The 21,589-nt window shown below is 44.4% G+C and overlaps 2 protein-coding genes across 3 annotated transcripts in view; both read right to left on the bottom strand.

The window, feature by feature from the left end:
• The window catches only part of LOC138847567 (uncharacterized), a 673,630-nt gene that overhangs the window by 15,387 nt on the left and 636,654 nt on the right, over positions 1-21,589 (bottom strand). The window contains exon 13 of the mRNA XM_089323952.1: positions 17,875-18,202. Coding sequence (XP_089180078.1) covers positions 17,875-18,202 — 328 coding nt within the window. The remainder of the gene's footprint in view (positions 1-17,874; positions 18,203-21,589) is intronic.
• On the bottom strand, positions 606-18,002 carry GABRQ (gamma-aminobutyric acid type A receptor subunit theta). Of its 2 annotated transcripts, none has more exons than XM_002721335.6 (9): positions 17,518-18,002; positions 15,476-15,564; positions 14,126-14,193; positions 12,227-12,447; positions 9,971-10,053; positions 9,395-9,532; positions 8,668-8,820; positions 7,175-7,431; positions 606-6,418 (listed from the first exon to the last, which is right to left on the bottom strand). In XM_002721335.6, the coding sequence occupies exons 1-9, from the start codon at positions 17,664-17,666 to the stop codon at positions 5,663-5,665; spliced, it is 1,914 nt and encodes a 637-aa protein (XP_002721381.1). In that variant the 5' UTR covers positions 17,667-18,002; the 3' UTR covers positions 606-5,662. The 2 variants fall into 2 exon arrangements, with proteins under 2 accessions (XP_002721381.1, XP_089179952.1); XM_089323826.1 differs by having other exon boundaries at positions 606-5,419; positions 17,518-17,997.

Below are 21,589 nucleotides of genomic sequence, written 5' to 3'. Positions count from 1 at the left end.
AGCTTGGAACTGTGGGGAGGCTCAGAAGGGACCTTGTAGGAAGAGTCATTGCTTTATGGTTCATGTTGCAACTCCAAGATTTTAATGGAAAAGTACTTGGAAATATTCAGTGAAATGCGGGTTGTAGCAAGGACCCTCTGCACCATCAGCAGGATCTCTGAATGTAAGCATTCTTTCTTCCCATCCCCACAGGGCTTTCTTGTTCTTTATTGTGCACATCTACATTGACAAAGGAGATTTTAAAAATGTTTTTGTTCTTTATAAAAACCACTTTCCTTATTCCCCCCATCCCATAAAGTGGAACTAAATGCTCACTTTGGATTTTGGCACCACAATGGTTTACTCTGTTTTTTTTTAAAAAATTGTGTCCAATGATTAAGAATAGTTTGTGCAAATACGTAAACAAATTTCAACATGACATTGTTAATTCCCCCGTGTGATTGAAAATCATGCCTTCAAATGTTCTAGGGCATGAAGAAGTTGGTGTGTAAAGCCATAGAAGGGCCATAGGGAGCAAAGGAATCCATGGGTTTCCTGGGCCCAGATGGCCATCATGTGCAGCATCTTCCAATCCCATAGAAAGGAAACACAGTGACCCATCAGAGTATTTGTCATTATATACCTTTATTTTTCCCTGTTGGCTATTTACAAAATTTTATTTCAGCATGTTTTTCAGAAGCATAATTTTGCTTCTTCATATAGTTTCTTGAAGTCAGGGCCAGTCAAGGTCATGTTCATGCAAAAATGTACATTTAATGAGGACAAAGAGAGAGGCCCCAGTCATCTCACAAAACTTTGCTGCTCTGTGTCTTCTTGTGGATAAAACCTCCCAGGACAACTAATCTTGGGCCTCTTCTTTTCTTGATTTTCACTGCTTGGATCAGCACCATTCTTCAAGACCTACATGTGTAATTTTACTCATTTCAAATGCTTTCAGGATATTCCTGACTTAGCTGCCCTTGAAAGCATCCCCTGAAACTGCCTAATGTCAGGAAGTTTAGGTGCCCTAAACTCAGGCACCGCTAGCTCTGCTGATGACTACTGACCCTAGGGATGCAGTCTGGCAAGATGGTAGGTGCAAATGCTCACACCAGTTGAGTCAACAGAAGTGACCCTGACCAAATGCTTTATTTTATAATTTAAATATATCAAGAAGATATTTTGACATCCTTCCCCTCCCTCCCCTGAAAACCCAACACTGATAATATAGACTTCATATTGTTCACAGGATACTATACAGCAAACACAAACATAACTGCACTTTCAGTAGGACAAGTCACGATTTCCTTTTATGCCGAGCTGTGGAATAGCTAGAAGTTACTGCTCATCACCACGGCAGGGTGCCATGCAGGTGCATAGCTTAGTAAATGCATTCAGTGGTTAATAGATCAAAGGGTTAGCTTTTGTATATACAGAATAAGGAAGCCTCATTAGGAATGCCCACAGTCTCAGCAACAGTTAGCTCCAAATATGCAAAGATGTTGTAGCTTTGCTATTAACAAGATGACATAAATCTCAAGAATATATCTTTCAAGCTCCATTGAGAACCAATAGATTGTTACATCTGCAAAGGCACCCCACAGTGGCAGATGGAATAGGCAACAAATTCCTAGGAAACGTGTCACATATCCCCATAACAAAACAACACTTGGGAATGAGACTTGGGGTATCTTTCCCATGGTAGGGATTCTAGAGGAAAAGTTAGTGGGAGGGAAGGAAATGGAAGGTTGGTAGAGGGGTATAGTTGGGGTGCTCCATTCCAGACTCAGCAAGGCCATTTCCTCTTCCCAAGCTCCAAATTACTAAGTGCGTTTTCATTGGCTGAACCCAGGATCACCTGGATGGTTGCTATGCACTTCCAGTTACTTGATGTGAAGTATGAGTGGTAAGAAAAGATAGGCAGCCAGCTGGAGGGAGTATGCTTGCAATGCTGGACAGCTGAAAATGGGGCTGAACATCACCAATGACAGACCACGTAGAGACATGAAAAGGGAAGATCTGGCAAATTTCAGGTTAAAATGCCCATATCCATGGGAAACCCAGAAGGTTCAAATTTCTGAAAAGGTGTAATTGCCAAACCTTCTCTTTACCTTGACACTTAACCTCACAGAGTATGGGTCGTAGTTGAATTCAACTGCTATCATTGCAGCACATTAGGGCAAGAATAATATATCTAGCTATATGGATCTATAGAGATATTTACAACTGGCCTCTCTGCCCTTCCTCTGTGCTGTGAAGCCTTCCTGTGCACTGCTGTTGGATGCATCTTGAAAACCTTTTGTTCACACTGTTCCAACTTCCCTTTATGGTTTCATCCCCTACTAGAATTAAAGCCCCTCCAAGAGCCAAATCTAAATCAACCCACCAACTTTTAGTCTCCAAGAAGGCTGCCTTTCAATAACCACAATGAAAGCTTCATATGTGTAGTTACTGTTTTCTCCTTGTCTTAGATCTTTGAATGGGGTGTCCAGAAATAAATAAAATGTATGTATGTGTGTGTGTGTGTAATTGTGCCAGTGACTATGTGTGACCATATGTCATTGTGTGTGCATGTCTGGGTGTGTTTATATATTTGATGAGGGTGAATGCCCCCTGTTCATGTATACATGTGACAGTGTGAGTCTACGTTGGCGTGGATACATGACAGGTGATATGTATGTTGTGTGTGTAGAAGAGACAAACTGGATCCTAGTAGGTAGTTAGTTCCCGGGGCTCCTTTGTACTTCTCTCTTATCTATCTTTTTTCCTGGTTGGGGGAGGAAATATAGTGTTCTGGGACTTCAAATCCGAGGTGGAAATTGAGGCTGATTGCTGGAGTCCAGTAGCCAACAACCATCCCAGAATGGGATACTAAAGTGCTTCTTGTCCCTGAGTGGGCACACAGTGCATGTCTGCAGCCATCCCACACTTCTTTGGTTCTTAGCATGCAGCAGCTGGCAGTCAATCCCCTGAGCATTCTTTCACATCACCCACTTGCCTGCAGCTGCCAGCACCTCATATGTGTGTGTCAGGCTCACAAGGTGATTAGAATTAAAGGAAGAGTTATAAAGACCATAAGCCACCTCCTCTCGAGTTCTCAAGCCCTCCTGCCCCATTGTCTACACTATATTTCAATTCCAAATGTATCTTGCAGGCTCTCTCTCCAGCCTGGAACTCCCGAATACGTCCTTCTAGGACCAAGTGAAATAGACTTTGCTCACAGCTTATTCCATGATCAAGTATTTCCTTCCCCAGGCACTTCCTACCTCAAGGCACTACATTACCACTTTTTAGGACTACATTCACTTCCTCTGAGTTTTCTATCCAGGAGATAGTACAGATGCATGGAAGGGGGGATGAAGAGTAGATGGGGGCCACAAGGAGACACTGCTCCCTGGGATAGGGAATTTGAAAGAAACAGTCAGTGGACTAGCCCAGCCAAATAGGGCCTCCCTTATTTGCGAACAGGCCGAAGAAATTCTGGTGGTTTTAGGAGGGCCACCAACAGGTAATACATATGCTTTCAGGCATGTTTCCTTTCATACCCATTCAAATCAGATAAACACAGATATGTAGAAATGTACTTATTATATACATGCACACAATTTGCACCCATGTGTGTACACACACATATAAGAGACATTTTCACATAAGTGCACATACATTGTGTGTGTGTGTGTGTGTGTTACACTGATAAACAGTGTTATACGGCTTCTCAAATAGCTGTGTGTGCACACAGACCTACCTTGATGCATGCACGTACACACACCTAGGTACATACAGAAACACAAACACAGAAGCACAGTTAAAAGTATGAGTGCACAGAGGGGTGAGGGCCTGTAGGACAGGCTGCCTAGGGAGGAAGGGGGAACACAGGTTGAGTGCTTGACAAAGCTCATTCCTGCACGGCCTCCATTGATAAGGTGGAGCTGCTTGGCAAGCTGGAGTTCAGGCCAATCCTACTGTGAGGACCCCTGGTCGGTGGGCAGTGCCCATGTTTTCCATCTGCTCTGTTTGTGCTTATTGGCTAGTTACTGGTCTTCTTCTTTTTTTTATTTTTTAAAAAGATTTTGCTTATTTATTTGAGAGATAGAGTCACAGAGAGAGGGAAAGACAGAGAGAAAGGTCTTCTATTTGCTGGTTCACTCTCCAAATGACCACAACAACCAGAGTTGGCTCAATCCAAAGCCAGGTGCCAGGAGCCTCCTCCAGATCTCCCACGCGGGTGCAGGGGCCCAAGGACTTCTGCCATCCTCCATTGCTTTCCCAGGCCACAGCAGAGAGCTGGATCAGAAGAGGAGTAGCCGGGACATGAACTGGCCCCCATATGGGATGCCAGTGCCAAAGGCAGTGCCACAGTGCCAGCCCCTAGTTACCGGTCTTGTTCAGAGATGCTCCTCATGCTGTAGAATGATGTTGGGAGTCTGAAAGCTAGGTATAATCTGCCAGAGCACCCCCTTATGCTAAGGGGAAAAAGAAAGGGAAATGCCTCAGTTGAGAGAATTAGGACAAGGGGGAGGAAGAGCAAGTGGGGTGGCTCTATCACTCATTGACTGCATGCCCACAAGCCTGGCACACGAGCTTCATTTTCCCCCTTGGAACACTGGGGACAATGTGCTTTGCCTTCCTGGCTCACTGGGTTCCTGTAAAGGCCCAACAAGGTGATGGGTTGATGATCTCGTTAATACTTACTATGCACTAGACAAAGAAAGATAAGTATATAGATTCACAATAATTGTTCAACCGCTATTCTAGATCAGATGGTGAAACGGCAAGTCTGAACTTTCCTAATCTGATGTTTATTCAAGTGCTTACTCTGTGACTAAGTGATTAACTCAGCAACTGAAAAGAAAGCTAACTTTTGACTTAGACAGAAGTACTGAGTCCCTATTATCAAGCACACTAAAGCAGAAATATACGCCAGAGAAGCTCCAATCCCTCCAAAGAAGCCAGCTCAGCCTGTGTAGTCTCCAATCCTACACCACCCCATGCCATTCCTGCAAGCTCCTACTGGAGACCTGCTCTTTTACTTACCTTACTTTATACCTTCTACACGCCCCAATTTCCCACCCAATCCTGCACAACACCACACTTAGAATTCCACACAAATTGTGGGGGGAAAGGCATCTATAAATGTTTCCCAACTTTCCTATAGACAGTACCCTGTACTTCCCTATGCACCTCAACCCAGCCCAGCTTGACTTTCTCCCATAAAGCCCTAAGCAGAGTGTGAACAGCATCCACAATTCCTCGGAGGGAAAAAGGGAAGAAAACAAAGTAATGAAAAAGAAATCCAGACACCTCTAAGGCACAGAAAATCCCCCAGAAAGGTTTGTGGTCAAGGCTTGGATCTTCCTTGGTTCTCCAAGCTAGCTCCTCTCTGATAAACAGTCCCAGAGGCTTTTCTATGCCCAGAAGCCTTCGAAAAGGTGAGTGTCTTCTAGAAGGAAAAGAAATCAATGTGTTATTTACCCCTCAACTCCTCCTCAACCCCTTCCCTTCTAACCAGAATGTTTTTCCCACTACTTCACATCTCATGTTTATGAACAGAAGTGTTGAACTGGTTGGATTATCCAAACAAACACAAACTAAAATGAACAAAGCAAAAGGGGGAAAACAGAATCAAACGGTACCATGAAAGGAGGGCAGCACAGTTTCCCTGTTGCCCTGGGGCCCTGGAGGATTAATAGATATGATATAACCAGTAAACAACATTGAATAACCCAAAGGAAAGAGGGAAGAGTAATCGGGACCACCTGTCGACCTTAGGGACATAGGCAGGGTTAAAGAGCTGGAAGGAGAAGGCTTCAGTGAAGGAACACCCAGGGCTTGGGGGGCGACTATCCTCAGACTCTGAGCTACTGTTCTCCTGGCCACAGGTTACGAGCTCATCTTTAATGCTCTGGACACCATCAGCATTATAATTCAGTTGCTCCTCAAAACCATGGAAGTTGCTCTCAACATCAATGTCATCATGTAAATTGTCGATGTCATCAAGGACCCAGCTTGCTTCTGGAGCATACCTCTGGCTATGGTGCATGACAGGCCTCCCTCTGGGGTCTTGGCCATGGCTCTCATCTGAGCTCAAGCTCTCTTCAGAATCTTCATCATCCTGGGTTTCAGCACAGCCCTGGGCCTCAGCATGGTTGTGGATTTTGGTAGGAGTACCACAGCCATCAGGGTGAGAGGCATTAAAGTGAACACCACAGCTGTCCCGGGCCTGTTCTGAGGTGGAGGGGAGATCACTCAGGCTTTCACCAGTGGCCAACTGGGCCCAGCCTGAGAGAGAAGACAGTGGGCTGAGGCTTTCCAAGGTGGCCAGCTGGGCCTGCTCTGAGGTGGACGCCAAAGAGCTGAGGCTTTCTGGGCTCGCCAGGCAGGCCCGTGCGGGGCTGGTGGGAAGAGAGCAGACTCCGTCTTCCATGTTAATCAGGCCATCCTTTGAGGAGATAATGGATAGGCTCATCAGTTTCCTATTGCCTAGATGAGTATGCATGAAGGGGAGGGAGATGGGAGGGGGTTTCCTCATCAGCACGCACAATGGTACTGTTGATCTCTTTGACAGAGCCATCTCCTCTTGGAGTCTCTGGTGCTCGGGGGGCTGAGGAACAGTACCAAGAGGCTGTTAGCATGCAAGGGAAGGTTGTGATGGCTGACAAGATGTGGTTTCCCTGGGGATAGCTGCTCCCTCTGGAGCGCTGTATGGTAGATAGAGGCCTGACTTGGAAGGTGGGACTGGGCTCCCTGCAAAAGAGGGAGGTTGTTGAGTGCTATGTACTGCCAGCAGCAGATGCCTCAGTGTGGCCTTGGGAGTCTGAAGTGCCAAAGAAGCAGGGGTAGGCAGGCCAGCCTTTCTGGATTCTGTTTTCCTTTCAGCCCACTTTCCCTTCCAGCTTCATTGCATGCAAAGTGGGCCAAATCTGACCCAAAGATCTGGAGAAATCTAGCTCTGCCACTTACTTGCCTTGTGATGTTGGACAGTGATCATTTCTAAAGGAGTGATGATAGTCTATTTCTTTGTTAGCTGTTTTGTGCCTGTGTATTATGCATGCATGCCTGTGTGTGTGCATGTGTTTGTGTGTGTGTGAGAGAGAGAGAGAGGATTAAAAGAACTAAGAAATACACGCGGATCAAATGCTAAGCCTGGGCTCAAGAGGTGCTCAGGGAAAGCTGATTGTCAGTCAAAAAGTCAAACCTGAACGTTTCCCATCACCACTTCCTGGTAATGGTAGCGAGCAATCATTCTTCGGGGTCTCCTGCGTTGCCTACGATGATGCTGAGGTCCTCGGGTGAAGAAAAGATAGTTGATGTAGACATACTCCAGCAAGGACAGGAACACAAAGAACAAGCATACAAGGATATAGATGTCAATGGCCTTGATACAAGAAATGTTGGGGAGTTTATCCCGCATATGTGAATCGATGGTAGTCAGGACGAGGATTGAAGTTAGGCCTACAAACAACAAAGCACAAGTTTTATCTCCTTTGGTGACTGAAGTTCATGGGAAGTCATTGGGCCCATATCCCACAGAAAGGGAGCAGGGGTCATCTCTTGGGTGGGGAGGGCCCTCAGCAAAGGTCTTCAGCATTCCAGGATTGAGGAATTTGCTAAAGTGCTCCCTTTGTTCTTTCTCCCACATCTTGAAGCCCAACCTATGCTTCAGAGTTCAATACATTCCCAGTGCTCTCAGGTTCGAGTGACAAATCTCTAGCCATGCCTTGGCAGTTGTTTATATCTCCAGCCCCACACTGCCCTATAATGGCCCTTTCTTCTTTAGCCTTTCAGTACATATGCCTTCCTTTAGTCACTGGGAAAGTTACATGAACCCTAACATAGTACACAAATACAAAGTTTTAGTTCAGGATGTGCTCCTATAGAGTAAGGCTGAAAAGTCTGTTCCAAAGATGATGAAGGAGAAACCACACTTAAATCTGGGACACTATTGCTTTTGGCTGTATAAGGCCAAACAAACAAGGCAGACAATCTCTTAGGCCCCATCTCCCACTCTGGTACTGCTAAAAAACCTTTTGTGGCTCCCCACACATGAAGTTACAGTCTTTTCAAGTCTTCCCAGGGTATTTTTCTGCTGATCTCATCATCTCTCCAGCTCTCTCTGCTCCTAACCACCCTGTTAATTTAGTTCCATTTTAGGGACTCCATGTCTTTAATTCAGCTATTTCTTCCTCTGGGAAATGCCAAGTCTTGTGTCACTGCCTCCTGTAAGTCCTCAGAACCCACTTTGGAACACATTTTATTGGAGAAGCTTTAGCCACCAAGACCTTGGTCACTTTCTCCACTGGACTCTGACTGCTTGCATCTCTGCATTCCACTAGACACTTGTCAAGGGCAGCTCTTCTGAAAGCCCTCTGTTGCTAAATAAGGCCTTTTGATATCTCACTTATTCAATGTTTATTGTCTTGCATGTCTAATCTAAATTGATGACTTGTCCATTTACTGACATATTCAAGAAATAATGAATTCTGGTACTTTGGGCCCAGCGTTCTAATATTCCAGCCCTGATTTTTCCCACACCTTTCTCCAATGTTGGTATTTCCACTGGGAATTGGCTGAGCATTGATTTCCTTGCCTGTGCAGTCATATACTGCTCCAGGTACTCCTTTATTACTCTCAGGATTTTTTTTTCTGGGATAAATGACTCAAGTTCCTCCCTAGGGTGTCAAGACCTACCAATTGTCACCCTAGCAGCAGAGGAATCATAGTTCATCCAAAATGATATCCAGGAGAGAATGGTTGTGAGGACAGTGGGCCAATAGACCTGTACAAGATAGCTGTTGACTTCCCTTTGCACCTGGAACTTCAGGATGAGGCGCATGTAGGAACCTGGAAGGAGACACACTGGTGTCAGGGAGGCAGGGCTGAGGGGATTTGCAAGGTGCAGAGGCACAGGATGGAGAAGTAGACAATGAAAGGGGACTGATGTGGAGGTTGCCCCATAGCATCCCATCCACAGGTCTCTAGCCTGAGCAGGCTGCAGATCTGGCTCTGTTTGTGTACTAGCAGACCAGTGACATGTCTCAGTAGGCTCGTGTGGCACAGCAAGTATGTTCTCTTCCCATTCTTTTCTCACTTGATCCATGATAGCTGAAGCTTTGAAATAGGAAAGACAGCAAACGTTTCCAAGCTGCAAATTGCTGGGGTGTGAGAGGCCAGCTCTGATAGGAGCATGAGTCCTTTATACCTATAGAGTATTGTAAACCTGGCCTAGTGCTTCCACATCTGTTCCTTAATTGAAAGAGACTGGACTTTATCAAGGGGACTTGGAAGGTGTACATAACCAGAGGGGAATGGGAAAGGAGGCAACAAAGAGGGTAGCAGTCAAAGATAGAGGCCCCTAGGAGTTTATGGTGGTACAAAAGGGACAATAGGAAGGAGAGAAGGAAGGGGTCAGACCAACCTGTATAGAAATACACTTCTTTGCTAGTAATAGTCCTTCCTATGAAACTGAACTGAGGGATTTTCAGCTCTTCAGTCATGTAGATGGCATTCTCATTGTCTTCCCAGGATAATATGACATCTTCAACTGTGTAGCCATCTGGGAAGGGGAGAGAAACAGAGAGTCTCAGAAAATCAGGTAGATTTTATACAAGAGCAGTCTGAAACCAATGTATGATTGGAACTTGTAATTTCCGGAACTCCTTTATAGCTTTCCAAGTCTGGTCAAAGAGGAGAAGGGGCATTTGAAATGAAAACTCTCACTTTGGAGTTACTTAACCAGGAAGGCAAGTGCAGCTGTGAGCTTCTACCCACTAGCTTGTGACCAATTTCTCAATGGCAAGGTACCATTTCCCAATAGAACTACTTGTACCCCAAAGGCCACCTGCTTCCTGATTATCTATCTATCTGAAAGATTATAGGTGGAAGGAGGGAGTAGAGGAGATATACTCTTCCTCTCACTGTCAATTCTGCTTTTGGTTTCTGGATCACCACAAGCCCTAGGCAGGAAAGAAGGGGCTCTGAGGGAAATACATACAGCTCTCCACCTCCAGCTTGCAGGCTTGCTTGTCCATCGGGAATTTACGCAGATCCATGGAACAGGCTGCTGTAGTAGTGAGCCTGCAAAGGAAAAGGAAATGAAAAGTGAATGTAGCCTGGATGAGCAACAATTCCTGAAAAAAATGGGAATAGTTACCTCAAGGATTGATCTACATATGGGGAGGAAAGACGGAATTGGAATGTGATAAGGAAACCAAGAGTTCTGGCAAGATTGAGACAAAGAACAGATATATGGTCTGTCAGAATGGGAAGGGCTCTTGAGAAAACCAAATTCAGTGACAGAAGCAAATGGTGTGCTACACTGAAGTCTCCAGATCAAAACATGCATTTGCATAAATGCCAGATATGCAGGTCTCTGGGGAAACTGAGGGAGAACAAAAAGCCAGTGGATTCCAGATGGATGGGAGAGATTAACAGATCCATGGTGGGCTGTATGTTGCATCCATATGAGGAGTCCAAAGAGGGGTCTTGAAGGAGCAGAGGAAGTAGAAGTGGGAAAGAGGATAACTATCATAGCTCTTTACTTCTTCAGCTGGGAGGCTCTGTCTCACCCTTCAGCCTGCTTGTCCCATCTGCTAACCATAGCCTAGTACCTGTCCATTACTGAAGCAATTTTTATTTTATACACTGAATAGGTGTGTGTTTGTGTGTGTGTGTGTGTGAGGATGTTTCTCTCCCTTCTCTGAATCCTCCATGACACATTAATCAGTTAATGCCCCTTTTTAAATTTTTTTTAAAGATTTATTTATTTATTTAAAAGTCAGAGTTACACACACACACACACACACAGACAGGGAGAGAGAGAGAGAGAGAGAAAGAGAGAGGTCTTCCATCTGCTGATTCACTCCCCAACTGGCCGCAATGGCTGGAGCTGTGCCGATCTGAAGCCAGGAGCCAGGAGCTTCTTCCGGGTTTCCCACTCGGGTGCAGGGACCCAAAGACTTGGGCCATCTTCTACTGCTTTCCCAGGCCACAGCAGAGAGCTGGGTCGGAAGTGGAGCAGCTGAGTCTCAAACTGGCTCCCATATGGGATGCCAGCGCTTCAGGCCAGGGTGTTAACCCACTGTGCCACAGCATTGGCCCCAGTTAATGCCCCTTTTAAATGAAACAAACATGACAAGTGACATGCTCCCTGCAAGCTTTGTTATTCTCTGACTCCAGAGTCTTGCCTTAATGGGAAAATGGGCTGAGAGAAGAAGAGAGAAAGGAAAGAACTGAGCAAGAGCACCAACACAGAAAAGAACAATTAGGGCTGTACAATTCAGAGCTGAATGGCTGGCGCTGCGGCTCACTAGGCTAATCCTCTGCCTGTGGTGCTGGTACCCCGGGTTCTAATCCTGGTTGGGGCGCCGGATTCTGTCCCGGTTGCTCCTCTTCCAGTCCAGCTCTCTGCTGTGGCCCGGGAAGGCATTGGAGGATGGCCCAGGTGCTTGGGTCCTGCACCCGCATGGGAGACCAGGAGGAAGCACCTGGCTCCTGGCTTTGGGCCGGCGCAGTGCCGGCTGTAGTGGCCATTTGGGGGATGAACCAATGGACCAACAGAAAGAAGACCTTTCTCTCTGTCTCTCTCTCTCACTGTCTAACTCTGTCTGTCAAAAAAAAAAAAAACAAACAATTCAGAGCTGAACCTTGGTAAGTACATCTCAGAGATGTGATCAGAGTTAAACTTATGTCGCAGGCTTATCTCTAGAGATGCTCTGTAAGTGATGACACTAGAGGAGAGCATTGGTGACTGCTATGAGTTCTCTATGTATAAAAAGCCACAGACCTGCAACACACACACCCTGCTTCACCCCGCTCTCCTATTTACTGGCTTGCTTGCATGAGTGTAAATGACCAAGGGCAGAGATTGAGGCAGGGTCCATGTGTCTTCCTCCCTCACTTCATGAAAGAGATAAGACATGGAGCTGAAGAACAGATGAACACAATGATAAAGGCGGGGAGAGGTCTTTCAGTCAAGGGAATAAGAAAATTTCTTGACCAAAAGGGCATTTGAGTTAGGGATTAAAGGGTGGGCAGGGTTTCAATTCATGGAAAGCAGGGAAAGGGCCACCTTAGACAGAATGAATAGCAGAATCAAAGGCATAGGAACATGACAGCCAAGGGTATCTGTAGGAAATTTGTAAAGTAAGGTGAGGGGCTGCTCTGTGTTTCCCTTAGAACGTGTTTGTGGGGTACTTGTTAAGAAGAAGGAAGTCAGCCAGGAGAGCCCAAGGATCCTAAGGGGACTCACCGGATGCCATACTGCACTGTTCCATCTGGGTGAAGCTGAAATACTCGATTTTCCACAGTCACATCATGCACGAAAGCATCCTTGCTATTCAGAAAGTAGCAGTCAGGGACCCAAAATTTCTCATGCATCCGATAGTCTAGGGTCAGGTTCAGATTGGTCTCATAGTATGCTAAGCGTGAATCCTTCCAGGCCTGATGAAAAAACATTGTGATTGTATAGTCCTGGGGAGAGAAAGGTAAATCCCATTTGTAAATTATGTTGTCCAGTTCTCTCTCTCTCTCGTGTGTGTGTGTGTGTGTGTGTGTACATGTGTAAGCATATGGAATATATCATAAATATAGATGAGTGTATGAAATATATACATGCTGAAAAGAAAAATAAAATGAACTTCATGTAATTAAAATCTAGGTTAAGAAACAGATTACAGATAATTTTCAGTTGTCATGTGTTCCTTCCAGAACATATATCTCTCCCCATAGCAATAACCATTATCCTAGATTTTATTATAATAATTCCTTTGCATTTTTACAATTTTATCATCTACATATACATTTCTAGAAAGCATATTGCTTAGTTGGATCTATTTTTTGAGTTTATCTGCATGGAATCATACTGTATTTATCTATAATTTTCTTTCACTCAACACTGTATTAGTGAGATTCATTTAGATTGTGTAATGATAATTTGTTCACTTGCATTGGTGGATAACAGTCTAATATAAGAGTATGTCATGCATATTATCATGCGAATGCACCATACATACCACAACCTTGATGAAGTAAAAATGACAAGGTTTTAAGAGTGTCAATTTGTTAAGTCAACAACAGGAGTCACTGTGCACTTACTCCTCATGTAGGATCTCTGTCCTTAATGTGCTGTACATTGTGATTTAATGCTATAACTAGTACTTAAACAGTATTTTTCACTTTGTGTTTCTGTGTGGGTGCAAACTGTTGAAATCTTTACTTAATATATACTAAACTGATCTTCTGTATATAAAGAGAATTGAAAATGAATCTTGATGTGAATGGAAGGGGAGAGAGAGTGGGGGGTGGGAGGGAAGTTACTGGGGGGAAGCCATTGTAATCCATAAGCTGTACTTTGGAAATTATATTCATTAAATAAAAGTTAAAAAAATGACAAGGTTTTAAGAGCCAAGAGCAGGTGAGGGTTCCTAGCACTTCTGACCTGCCAACACTGGAATTGTCTGACTTTTGATTTTTGCCAATCTGGTTAGTAGTAACAGGTTCTCACTGTGCTTTTATTTTGCTTTTCACTGATTACTAACAAGATCAAGCATCTTTTCATATGTTTACTTGCTATTTAGTCTTCTTTACAAAAGTTGTATTCCTGTTCACATTTTACAATGATTTTTCTGTTTGTTTTTAAAAATATTCTTCTTATTAATTCATAGGAATTATATAAATACTATCAGTGCTTTGTGCTGTAAATATCTTAGTGTACTATGACTTACTGTTTCACACTTGTTATAGTGGTTTTGTTCGTTTTGCAAAACAGAAGTTCCAGAGTTTTGCTAAGCAGAATTTTAACATAGCTGAAGTAACTAGTACTAATTTTTATGATTTGTGATTTCTATGTCCTTTTAAAGAAACCCTACATACTTCAAGACACAAATACAGTATCCTATACTATCTTAAAAGCTTCATAAGCCTTTCACCTTTAAGTCTATAATCCGCCCGGAACTGAATTTCTTAATATGATCTGAAGGTTCAATTGATTTTATTTTTTCTTATTCCTGAGAGGTTGTAGTTTGCAAAACCTATCCTGTTACTCTGTGTGAGTTCTGTTACAGGTTCGAACAAGTAGAGATGATTTATGACCCCGTTCCTTGTACCATGTCCTCTGTCCCCGCCCCATGGCTAGAACTGACACACCTACCATGTTTATTTCTGAGATCTGTTCAATGCTGGAGACATAGATAGATATTCTGACGGGCACAGGGTCACCTATAATACAAGAAGACACTATTACATTAAGGAAAAGAAGAAGGTTAAGAGCACAGACTCTGGGTCCAGACTTCCTGGGTTTGAACCTGTTTTGACACTTGCTAGTTGTGTGATCTTGACTAAGTTACCCAACCTCTCTGAGCCTTAGGTTCCTCATGGGAAAAATTGGGATAATAATAGCACTGATCTCATGGTTAATGCAGGTCAAGTACTCAAGGGCCCATAATATGCTAAAAGGAAGGGATCAGGGCAAAATAAAAAGAAAATAAGGGGATGAAGCACATTTTTCTGTTTCCTGACAAAAACTGGAAAGGAATGATCCCACAAAAACCCAGATTCATGATGGAGTGGTTGAATGTTTGTGTGAGGATGTGAGTGAACGTGTGAGCATGTTCGTGCAAGTTCATATGAGTGTGTGTGTGAATGACTCTATGAACTGTACATGTGAGTGTATGAGCATGTTCATGTGTACACAAGAATTTGTGAATGTTAATGCACAGGTGAATTTCAGTGTATGTGAGCATGTTTGTGTGACCAAATGTGTTGTATGGAACTAAATGTTTGTGTATACATGGGTGTAGGTATGCTGCAGTGTGGAAGTGAGTGTGTGAGTGTGTTCAAGTGCAACACATGAGGATGTCAAGTGTGAGAGAGTGAATGTGTGACTATATGTGAGTGTATGTCCATGTACAAGTGAGCAAATGTGTGTTTTTGAGTTTGTCTCTATATATGAATATGTGAATGCATGTGTATGTGAGCATATCTCTGCATGTGAGTGAATTTTTATATTTTCACATGTGAATGAATACATGGACATGCTTGTGTGTTTCACTATGTTCTATGGGAGTAAATGTGCAAGCACATCCTCAATTTTGAGCTGGTTGAAAGGACAACTGCTCAGGGCACAAAGAATGTACTCAAGTAGAAGAGCATGTGTCCTCCCTAGAGATGGAGCAGACATGGCTGAGAAGCATAGTACGCCATGTCCTGCACACTCCTTTCTGTGCTTAGTCCTTCTCAGCCACAACCAGCGAAGAGGTTTTGCAGAGGGCAGAAGCACTCTTGCACATGAAGGCAGAGAAGTGGTTTGAAATTCCAGGGGTAGAGCAGGGTGAGGATTGGGAGCCTTGCAGTCTTGGCAGGGTCCACAAGGTGTGATGTGGAGGACAGTAGTACAAAGTCTGAGGAGTGCCACAGATCAGTGTACAGGGTGTGGCTAGTTCACCGTGTCTAGCTCTTTTCCACCTAACACAAAGGCCTCTAGTGTCCAGATGTGGCTTACCTCCAAAATTTGGTCTCAGACGGACATCGTATTTCGACAGCACCCTGTCCAAAATCTTTTGAACCACAGCTTCATTTGCACAATTTTTGCTGAAATACAGAAGTCATCAGTAAATGCTGCTTGACATGTGGCCAATTTTCTGGTGGTCCACTTGCAAGGGTCTTACCCTTAGCACATATGTAGACATGTCCAGTCATATGTGTACACACTCTCTCCCCTCTTCACCCTTCCCCATGGTGAGTCAGCCAGAAGCGCAGCAATGACGCAGGCTTCTCTTCCCCTCCCCCTTGCCAGCTCTTATCCAGAGGGTGGGGCACAAAGGCTGGATCCCTGTTACTAGGCAAGATTGGGGTGGAGGAGGAGGGGAGGTGGTAGGGAAGGGGCAAGTTATAGCCCTCAGAAAATTGCATTGCTTCAATAACTTAAGGAGCCCCACCTTGAGATAAGCCTGGGCACTATTTCTAGTTTGGGGAAGGGGGTCCTCCTAACAGGGGTATCTGATCGCCCCAGGGAAAAGCCATCTTCCACTCTCACTACCCTCCTGGGCTGAGCCAATGTTCTCCAGCTCAAAGTCACATTTCCTCTACCTGAGCTGTGCATTTTGTTGTCACATTTATGTCAACCTTGATTTTGAATATCTTTGCTTTTAAGATTTGGCATATGGTGTATGACACAGAGACACACTCTTGTTCATGTAGCAGAGATTTATGACCCTCCTGATTCAAGTCATTTCAGAGTCTTGGGGCTTATAGCTGTCTTCAAAAAGACATCTTTTCCGGGAGCAGGCATTTCTCTTACTAAGTAAGCATGTGTTTCCAGCCTGGAAATGTCTTGGGTGATCACATGTAAGTGGACCCAGGTCAGTTGTGCAGAGAGCTGACTTTTCTAGTGGTCTCTGATCTGTTCACTCAATTCTCCTAGACCTTCAGTGGCGCTCTTCCCCCCAAAAGGGTGTGTAAATGAGAGCAGGCTGTTAGCATCATTGTGACTCCTGAGATCTTTGACGCATTGCCCAGGAATATCAGTCCCTGGAAACCTGTGTGTGTGTGTGTGTGTGTGTGTGTTCATTGTCGTAGTCTTTATGTTGGGTTGAAGCCATTGCAGAGCTGTCTACTGGAACCTTCCAAGGACTCCCTCCTTTATATGCATACATGTTGATTTCTGATTTTACATTTAAAAATTATTCCTGATGATTTTAATCCCACGATTTCATTTTCAAACATTCTAAAACACACACACACAAATTATTCCTAAATTAAATAGATGAATTCCCGCCTATTTCTGATCACACATTCCCCATGTGCCAGCACTCAGGATTTGTAATAATCTCAAATACACATTTCTACATGTATGAAAAGGCTGACTGTTTAAATTCTTCCAGATAATCACAGACCCAAAAAACTTGAAATCAAACAATACAAATATTTGAATCTTCAAATATTTTCAGAGGAGTAAATACAAAAGTGTACCCATCCCAGGTTATAGGGTTATACAGCCACCGACCACACTGTATGGGCTCTGATTAGGTTGAGTTAATAATAATTTCTATCTGCCGCATTGGAAAGTCTCACCCCTCAACACAGTCAGGCACATACGCGTGCGCGAGCCTTCGGGAACAGACTAAAATCCGGACTCAAACAGGTGTCTCTCCTGTATCTGTTTTGTGAATTGACCATCACTTTCTATCCTCTCCCCCACCTAATCTCACGTTACAGGGAAAACTGCCGCGGACCTTAGTCCTCGGGGATGTCATATACTGGGGTGAGTCCCCTCAACGCCCCTCACCCACTCAGCCACTGCAGTTCGACCATAAGTGGGGCACAGTCGGGCGCTGCAGTTACAGGTGGGCTGAAGCACAAAGCTGTATCTCAACTGGCTGTCCCCAATCCCACTCCATCCCCTCTGAGGGCAAGCAGACAGGGGTCATGAGCTTGGGTTCGGTAAGCCCGGGTCCGAGTCCCGCTGCCCCACAGGTCCACTCTCTCCAACAGGCTAGAGGCCGTCTTCCCGCCCCCACTCCCGCCATTCCTGTTCTGGCTTACCAATCGAAGAGGTCCAGGACGACTTGGGGCATGGTGGAGGGGAGCTCGAAGTGGGATTTCGGCATGGGGTTGGGGCCGTTGCTCTCCGCAAGCCAGGTCTTGATGAGCAGTAGGAGCACAGCGGCCCGCAGCATGCCTCGGATACCCATGGCTGCGGTTCTCTAGGGGCCGGAGGGCGTGGGAGACAGCTGCGGACAGCTGGGAAAAGGCACTAAGTTGGGTGGGAAGCGGTGAGTGAGGGGCGAGGGGGAGGATGGCTAGCTTTTCAGCAAAAAGTCGTCTCAAAGCAGACAGCAGCGAGGGCACAAAGAACCCGAAGCTTAGAACCTGGGAGAAGCAGCCACACAACAGCTCTACCCAAAGCAGCGGTCCCCCGGGACGCGCCCGGCAGCTGCGAGGTGCGCTCGGTCAGCCGCCGCTCTTGGCTGCGACTGGGCACTGAGGCGGACGCGCGGCTGGCTCCGCCCACTCCGACGACAGCACTGGTCAAGCCAATCGAGTAAGTGCCAGGAGCCACACAAAAAGGCGCGCGCTCCAGTCTCCGCCCGCAGTCCGCGCGCCGCCTGGCCCTCCGCCCCTTCAGGTTTCTGCAGTCGTCGCCTGGCCAGCTCTTGCCACAGACAGGGGCGGGGCCGAATGGGGCGGGCCAGGGAGACGGAGGGGACTGACTGCCAGAGGCCAAGGGCTGCAGTCAGGGACACCTGGTCCTATGTCCCTTATCTGCAAAAGGCAAAATGTACACTTCTCTTGGAAGAACTTGTGCCCAAGAGTCATGTTTTGTGGTAAAAGGAGTACGGTCACTTGACTGCCATGGTTGGAAGATCCACACATTTTTGGAGACCAAGAGGTACTCAACTGCTGTTTATTACCAGACTCTTGAGCTTGCAGTAACCCCAGCGCCTGTGGGTGGGGAGGAGGGGAATCAGGATGGAAATTGGGCTCCTGAAGCCCAAGGGTTACTTGAATACTTAAATTCCCCAGAGTATTATTTCCAAGTATGAGTTCGCACGGAAAAACCCAGGAAACTGGGAGTATTCATAAGCTAGAGTCTCCCTGTGATGTGACTCTGTGCTATGACCAGGGAATGCAGTGTTGAAGTGAGCATCCATAGAGATGCCATTAAAGGGAAAAAGCAGGCAAACCTCAATTTCTTCTGTCCTTTTAATCTCTGGTCTATGACAAGTTCAAAGGAAGTCTCATTAGAGCTCCTGGGGCCAGATAGGTAATCATCAAATACAATTGACTCATGTTCACCAGCACTGCACCTCCCAAATCCTACCTGTAAGAAGAATTGTAATCAAAATGGATTTCAGATAGACTCCTTGTGTACCAAAAAATAATAAGGTCATTGTAGGTCATGGGACCCAACTACATGGATTGTAGTGTGGTGAAACTGAGATCCATTGAAGAAAAAATAATTGGTACAAGGTCACATAGTAGCAGTGGCCAAAACCAGAAGCTATTTGTGTGTTTTCTTACTTCCAGAATAGTGTTTTCAGTGAAGTTCAGGCAACCACCAGCAGGTGGGAGTAGATTTGTTTGGATGTGGGATGTTCCCAGCACTGAGGAATGAAACTACATAGGCAATTGGTCCAGCTTCTCATTTATCACGGAAAACAAGCCTGAAGCCTGAAGTTTTGTTCCTAGGTGCTCTTCTGACTATGACGATTGCCAAAAAGCTGGTGGTGATGTTGAATTTGCTTTCAGAACATACATTCCAGAGAATTGCCACCCCCAGTTCTCTCCCTAGAGGTTAACACTTCATTGAAATTTCTGACTCTCAAGACAAAAATGGCACAAAAATGCAAAAAAATCACAAATACTATAATTTATATTTTAAGGTTTTGTCCAATGAATTTATTAGAATATCTATAAAAATCCAGATAGGATGAACTTAAATCAGCATATGGGATCATGATGTGGGGAAAGAACACTGCCACACAACAGAGAAAGTTTCAGTTTTGCTGGAGGGTAGGGTAAGTGTAGAGGTAAGGCAAGAAATGAGAGGGTAAAAGGTAAAAGATCAGGCAGAACCTGGCAGAGTGAGCACCACACAGTGCACAATAAAAATGTGTGTAATGAATAAATGAGGCAAGAAAGAGTTTGGCATCTAATTGTCCAAAACAAGTAATTGGATTTTTATTATTAATATACATATTGTATATATAAATTTTATTTAAGTTCTACAAATTTCATGTATTTCATATATTCAGATTCAGGAATGTAGTGATACGTTCTACCCTACCCTCCCTCCTGCTCATGCTCCTGCCCTTCTTACAGGAATTTGATTTTTATTATAGGCTTAACATTAAACTTTTGAAACATTTGTGCAAGATAATCACATAATCAGAGTAGCACCTCAGAAGGATATTTTGGTTATTTTGTGAAGGAGAAATTGGGAGGAAGACAGATTAGGGGTAAGGAGAGAAGTTAAGAGCATATTGCACACCTATGCTTCTAGTAATGGCAGGATAGGTTATTTGGACTAGCTGTCTCAATGAAGACAACCAAGTAAACTACATGAAACATAGAAAGAAAAATCATCATTTTGAGCTAAGAGATAATGAGGCTAAAATCTAGAAGAAGACAAGAACCAATATTAGTGTCAGAAAGACCAGTACTAGAAGCAACTTTTACTCTGAGGGAATTCACTCAATTTTGGAGAAAGAGTTGTGAAACTGAGCCATTCTTTTGGTTGTATCATGGACAACAGGGACAAAAGTAAAAGCTCAAGGTCCAAACAAGTAAGGGATTTAATAAGCCATCCTGTCACTTTCAACTGAGACCTGGAGTGGTTACTGCTTTGGCATAATTGTGACCCAGACGTAACCAGCTTTGCAGTCTAGGTGCTTATTACTTGAGTAGTGCAAGGAACCTGAAGATCTGACCTTGGATTAAAGTAGACTTGGACAAGTATTGTCCCCAGGCATTTGAAAATACCCCAGCAAATGAAATGACTTTCTGAAAGGAGGTGTTATCTTGGGCCTAGAATCATTAGCACAAATGATTTTTTATTAACAGGGTAGTGTATAGTCAAAGATAACTCATCATAAAGGGAAAATGCACTGTGATAAAAAGGAACAGACAGCAAAAAAAAAAAAAAAAAACCCTTCAAAGACTTCAGGTATAAGGATTGTGTGACACAGACTGAAGTAACTATGGTTTACTATATTCCAAAAAGAGGATAAGCTTGAACATTTCTGCAGGCAATAGAAAATCATAAAAAAATACAGTCAGCCTGTAAAAGAAATGAGAGGGTCTACAACTAGAAACTATAAAAGTGAAAATTCAGAATTTAATAGATGTATTTAGCACAAAGCTAAAAACAGCTAAAAGGAGAAGCACTGAACTGGAAGATAGATTTCAAGAAATTATCCCAAGTTCTTCCTAGAGAGATAAATTATTTGGAGAAATTAAAAAGGAAGGATGAGATGCACACTGAGCAGAAAGAGAAGATTAGCTACACATTTCCTTGAAGTTTCCAAAGGAGAGGAGAAAAACATTAGGAAGAAGATGGCTGAAAATTTGAATTCACAGATCAAAAGATCAATGAATCATAGTCAAGATAAATAAATAGAAAACTACTCCTAGATTTGCAACAGTGAAAGTGCAGAAAATATTCTTTTTTAAAAGATTTATTTATTTTTATTTGAAAGGCAGAATTACAGAGAGCAGAGGCAGAGAGAGAGAGAGAGAGAGAGGGAGAGGGCATTGCAGGTGGCGGCCATACCTGCTATGCCACAGCACCAGACCTAAAAATATTCTTGAAATTCTATCTATGAACTACATGGAATCTCTTCTATTTGTGTTAATATCATATTTTTTTTTGACAGGCAGAGTGGACAGTGAGAGAGAGAGAGACAGAGAGAAAGGTCTTCCTTTGCCGTTGGTTCACCCTCCAATGGCCGCCACGGCCAGCGCGATGCGGCCGGCGCACCGCGCTGATCCGATGGCAGGAGCCAGGAGCCAGGTGCTTTTCCTGGTCTCCCATGGGGTGCAGGGCCCAAGCACCTGGGCCATCCTCCACTGCACTCCCTGGCCACAGCAGAGGGCTGGCCTGGAAGAGGGGCAA

Source organism: Oryctolagus cuniculus, chromosome X, assembly GCF_051225735.1.
Source record: "Oryctolagus cuniculus isolate XC-2025 breed Fujian yellow rabbit chromosome X, ASM5122573v1, whole genome shotgun sequence".
In the NCBI taxonomy this organism is placed as follows: domain Eukaryota; kingdom Metazoa; phylum Chordata; class Mammalia; order Lagomorpha; family Leporidae; genus Oryctolagus; species Oryctolagus cuniculus.
The sequence above is the reverse complement of the archived record's forward strand: the minus strand, read 5'-3'. Positions and strand labels throughout refer to the sequence as shown.

Bases quoted from the DNA above. Each gene is read 5' to 3' on its own strand.
- GABRQ (XM_002721335.6), bottom strand. From the start codon at position 17,666: ATGGGTATCCGAGGCATGCTGCGGGCCGCTGTGCTCCTACTGCTCATC. The intron at 12,448-14,125 runs GTAGGTGTGTCA...TTCTCTCCCCAG, and splicing joins AGATCTCAGAAATAAACATG to GACTATACAATCACAATGTT. The intron at 7,432-8,667 runs GTAGGTCTTGAC...TGTTGTTTGTAG, and splicing joins TGCTGCTAGGGTGACAATTG to GCCTAACTTCAATCCTCGTC.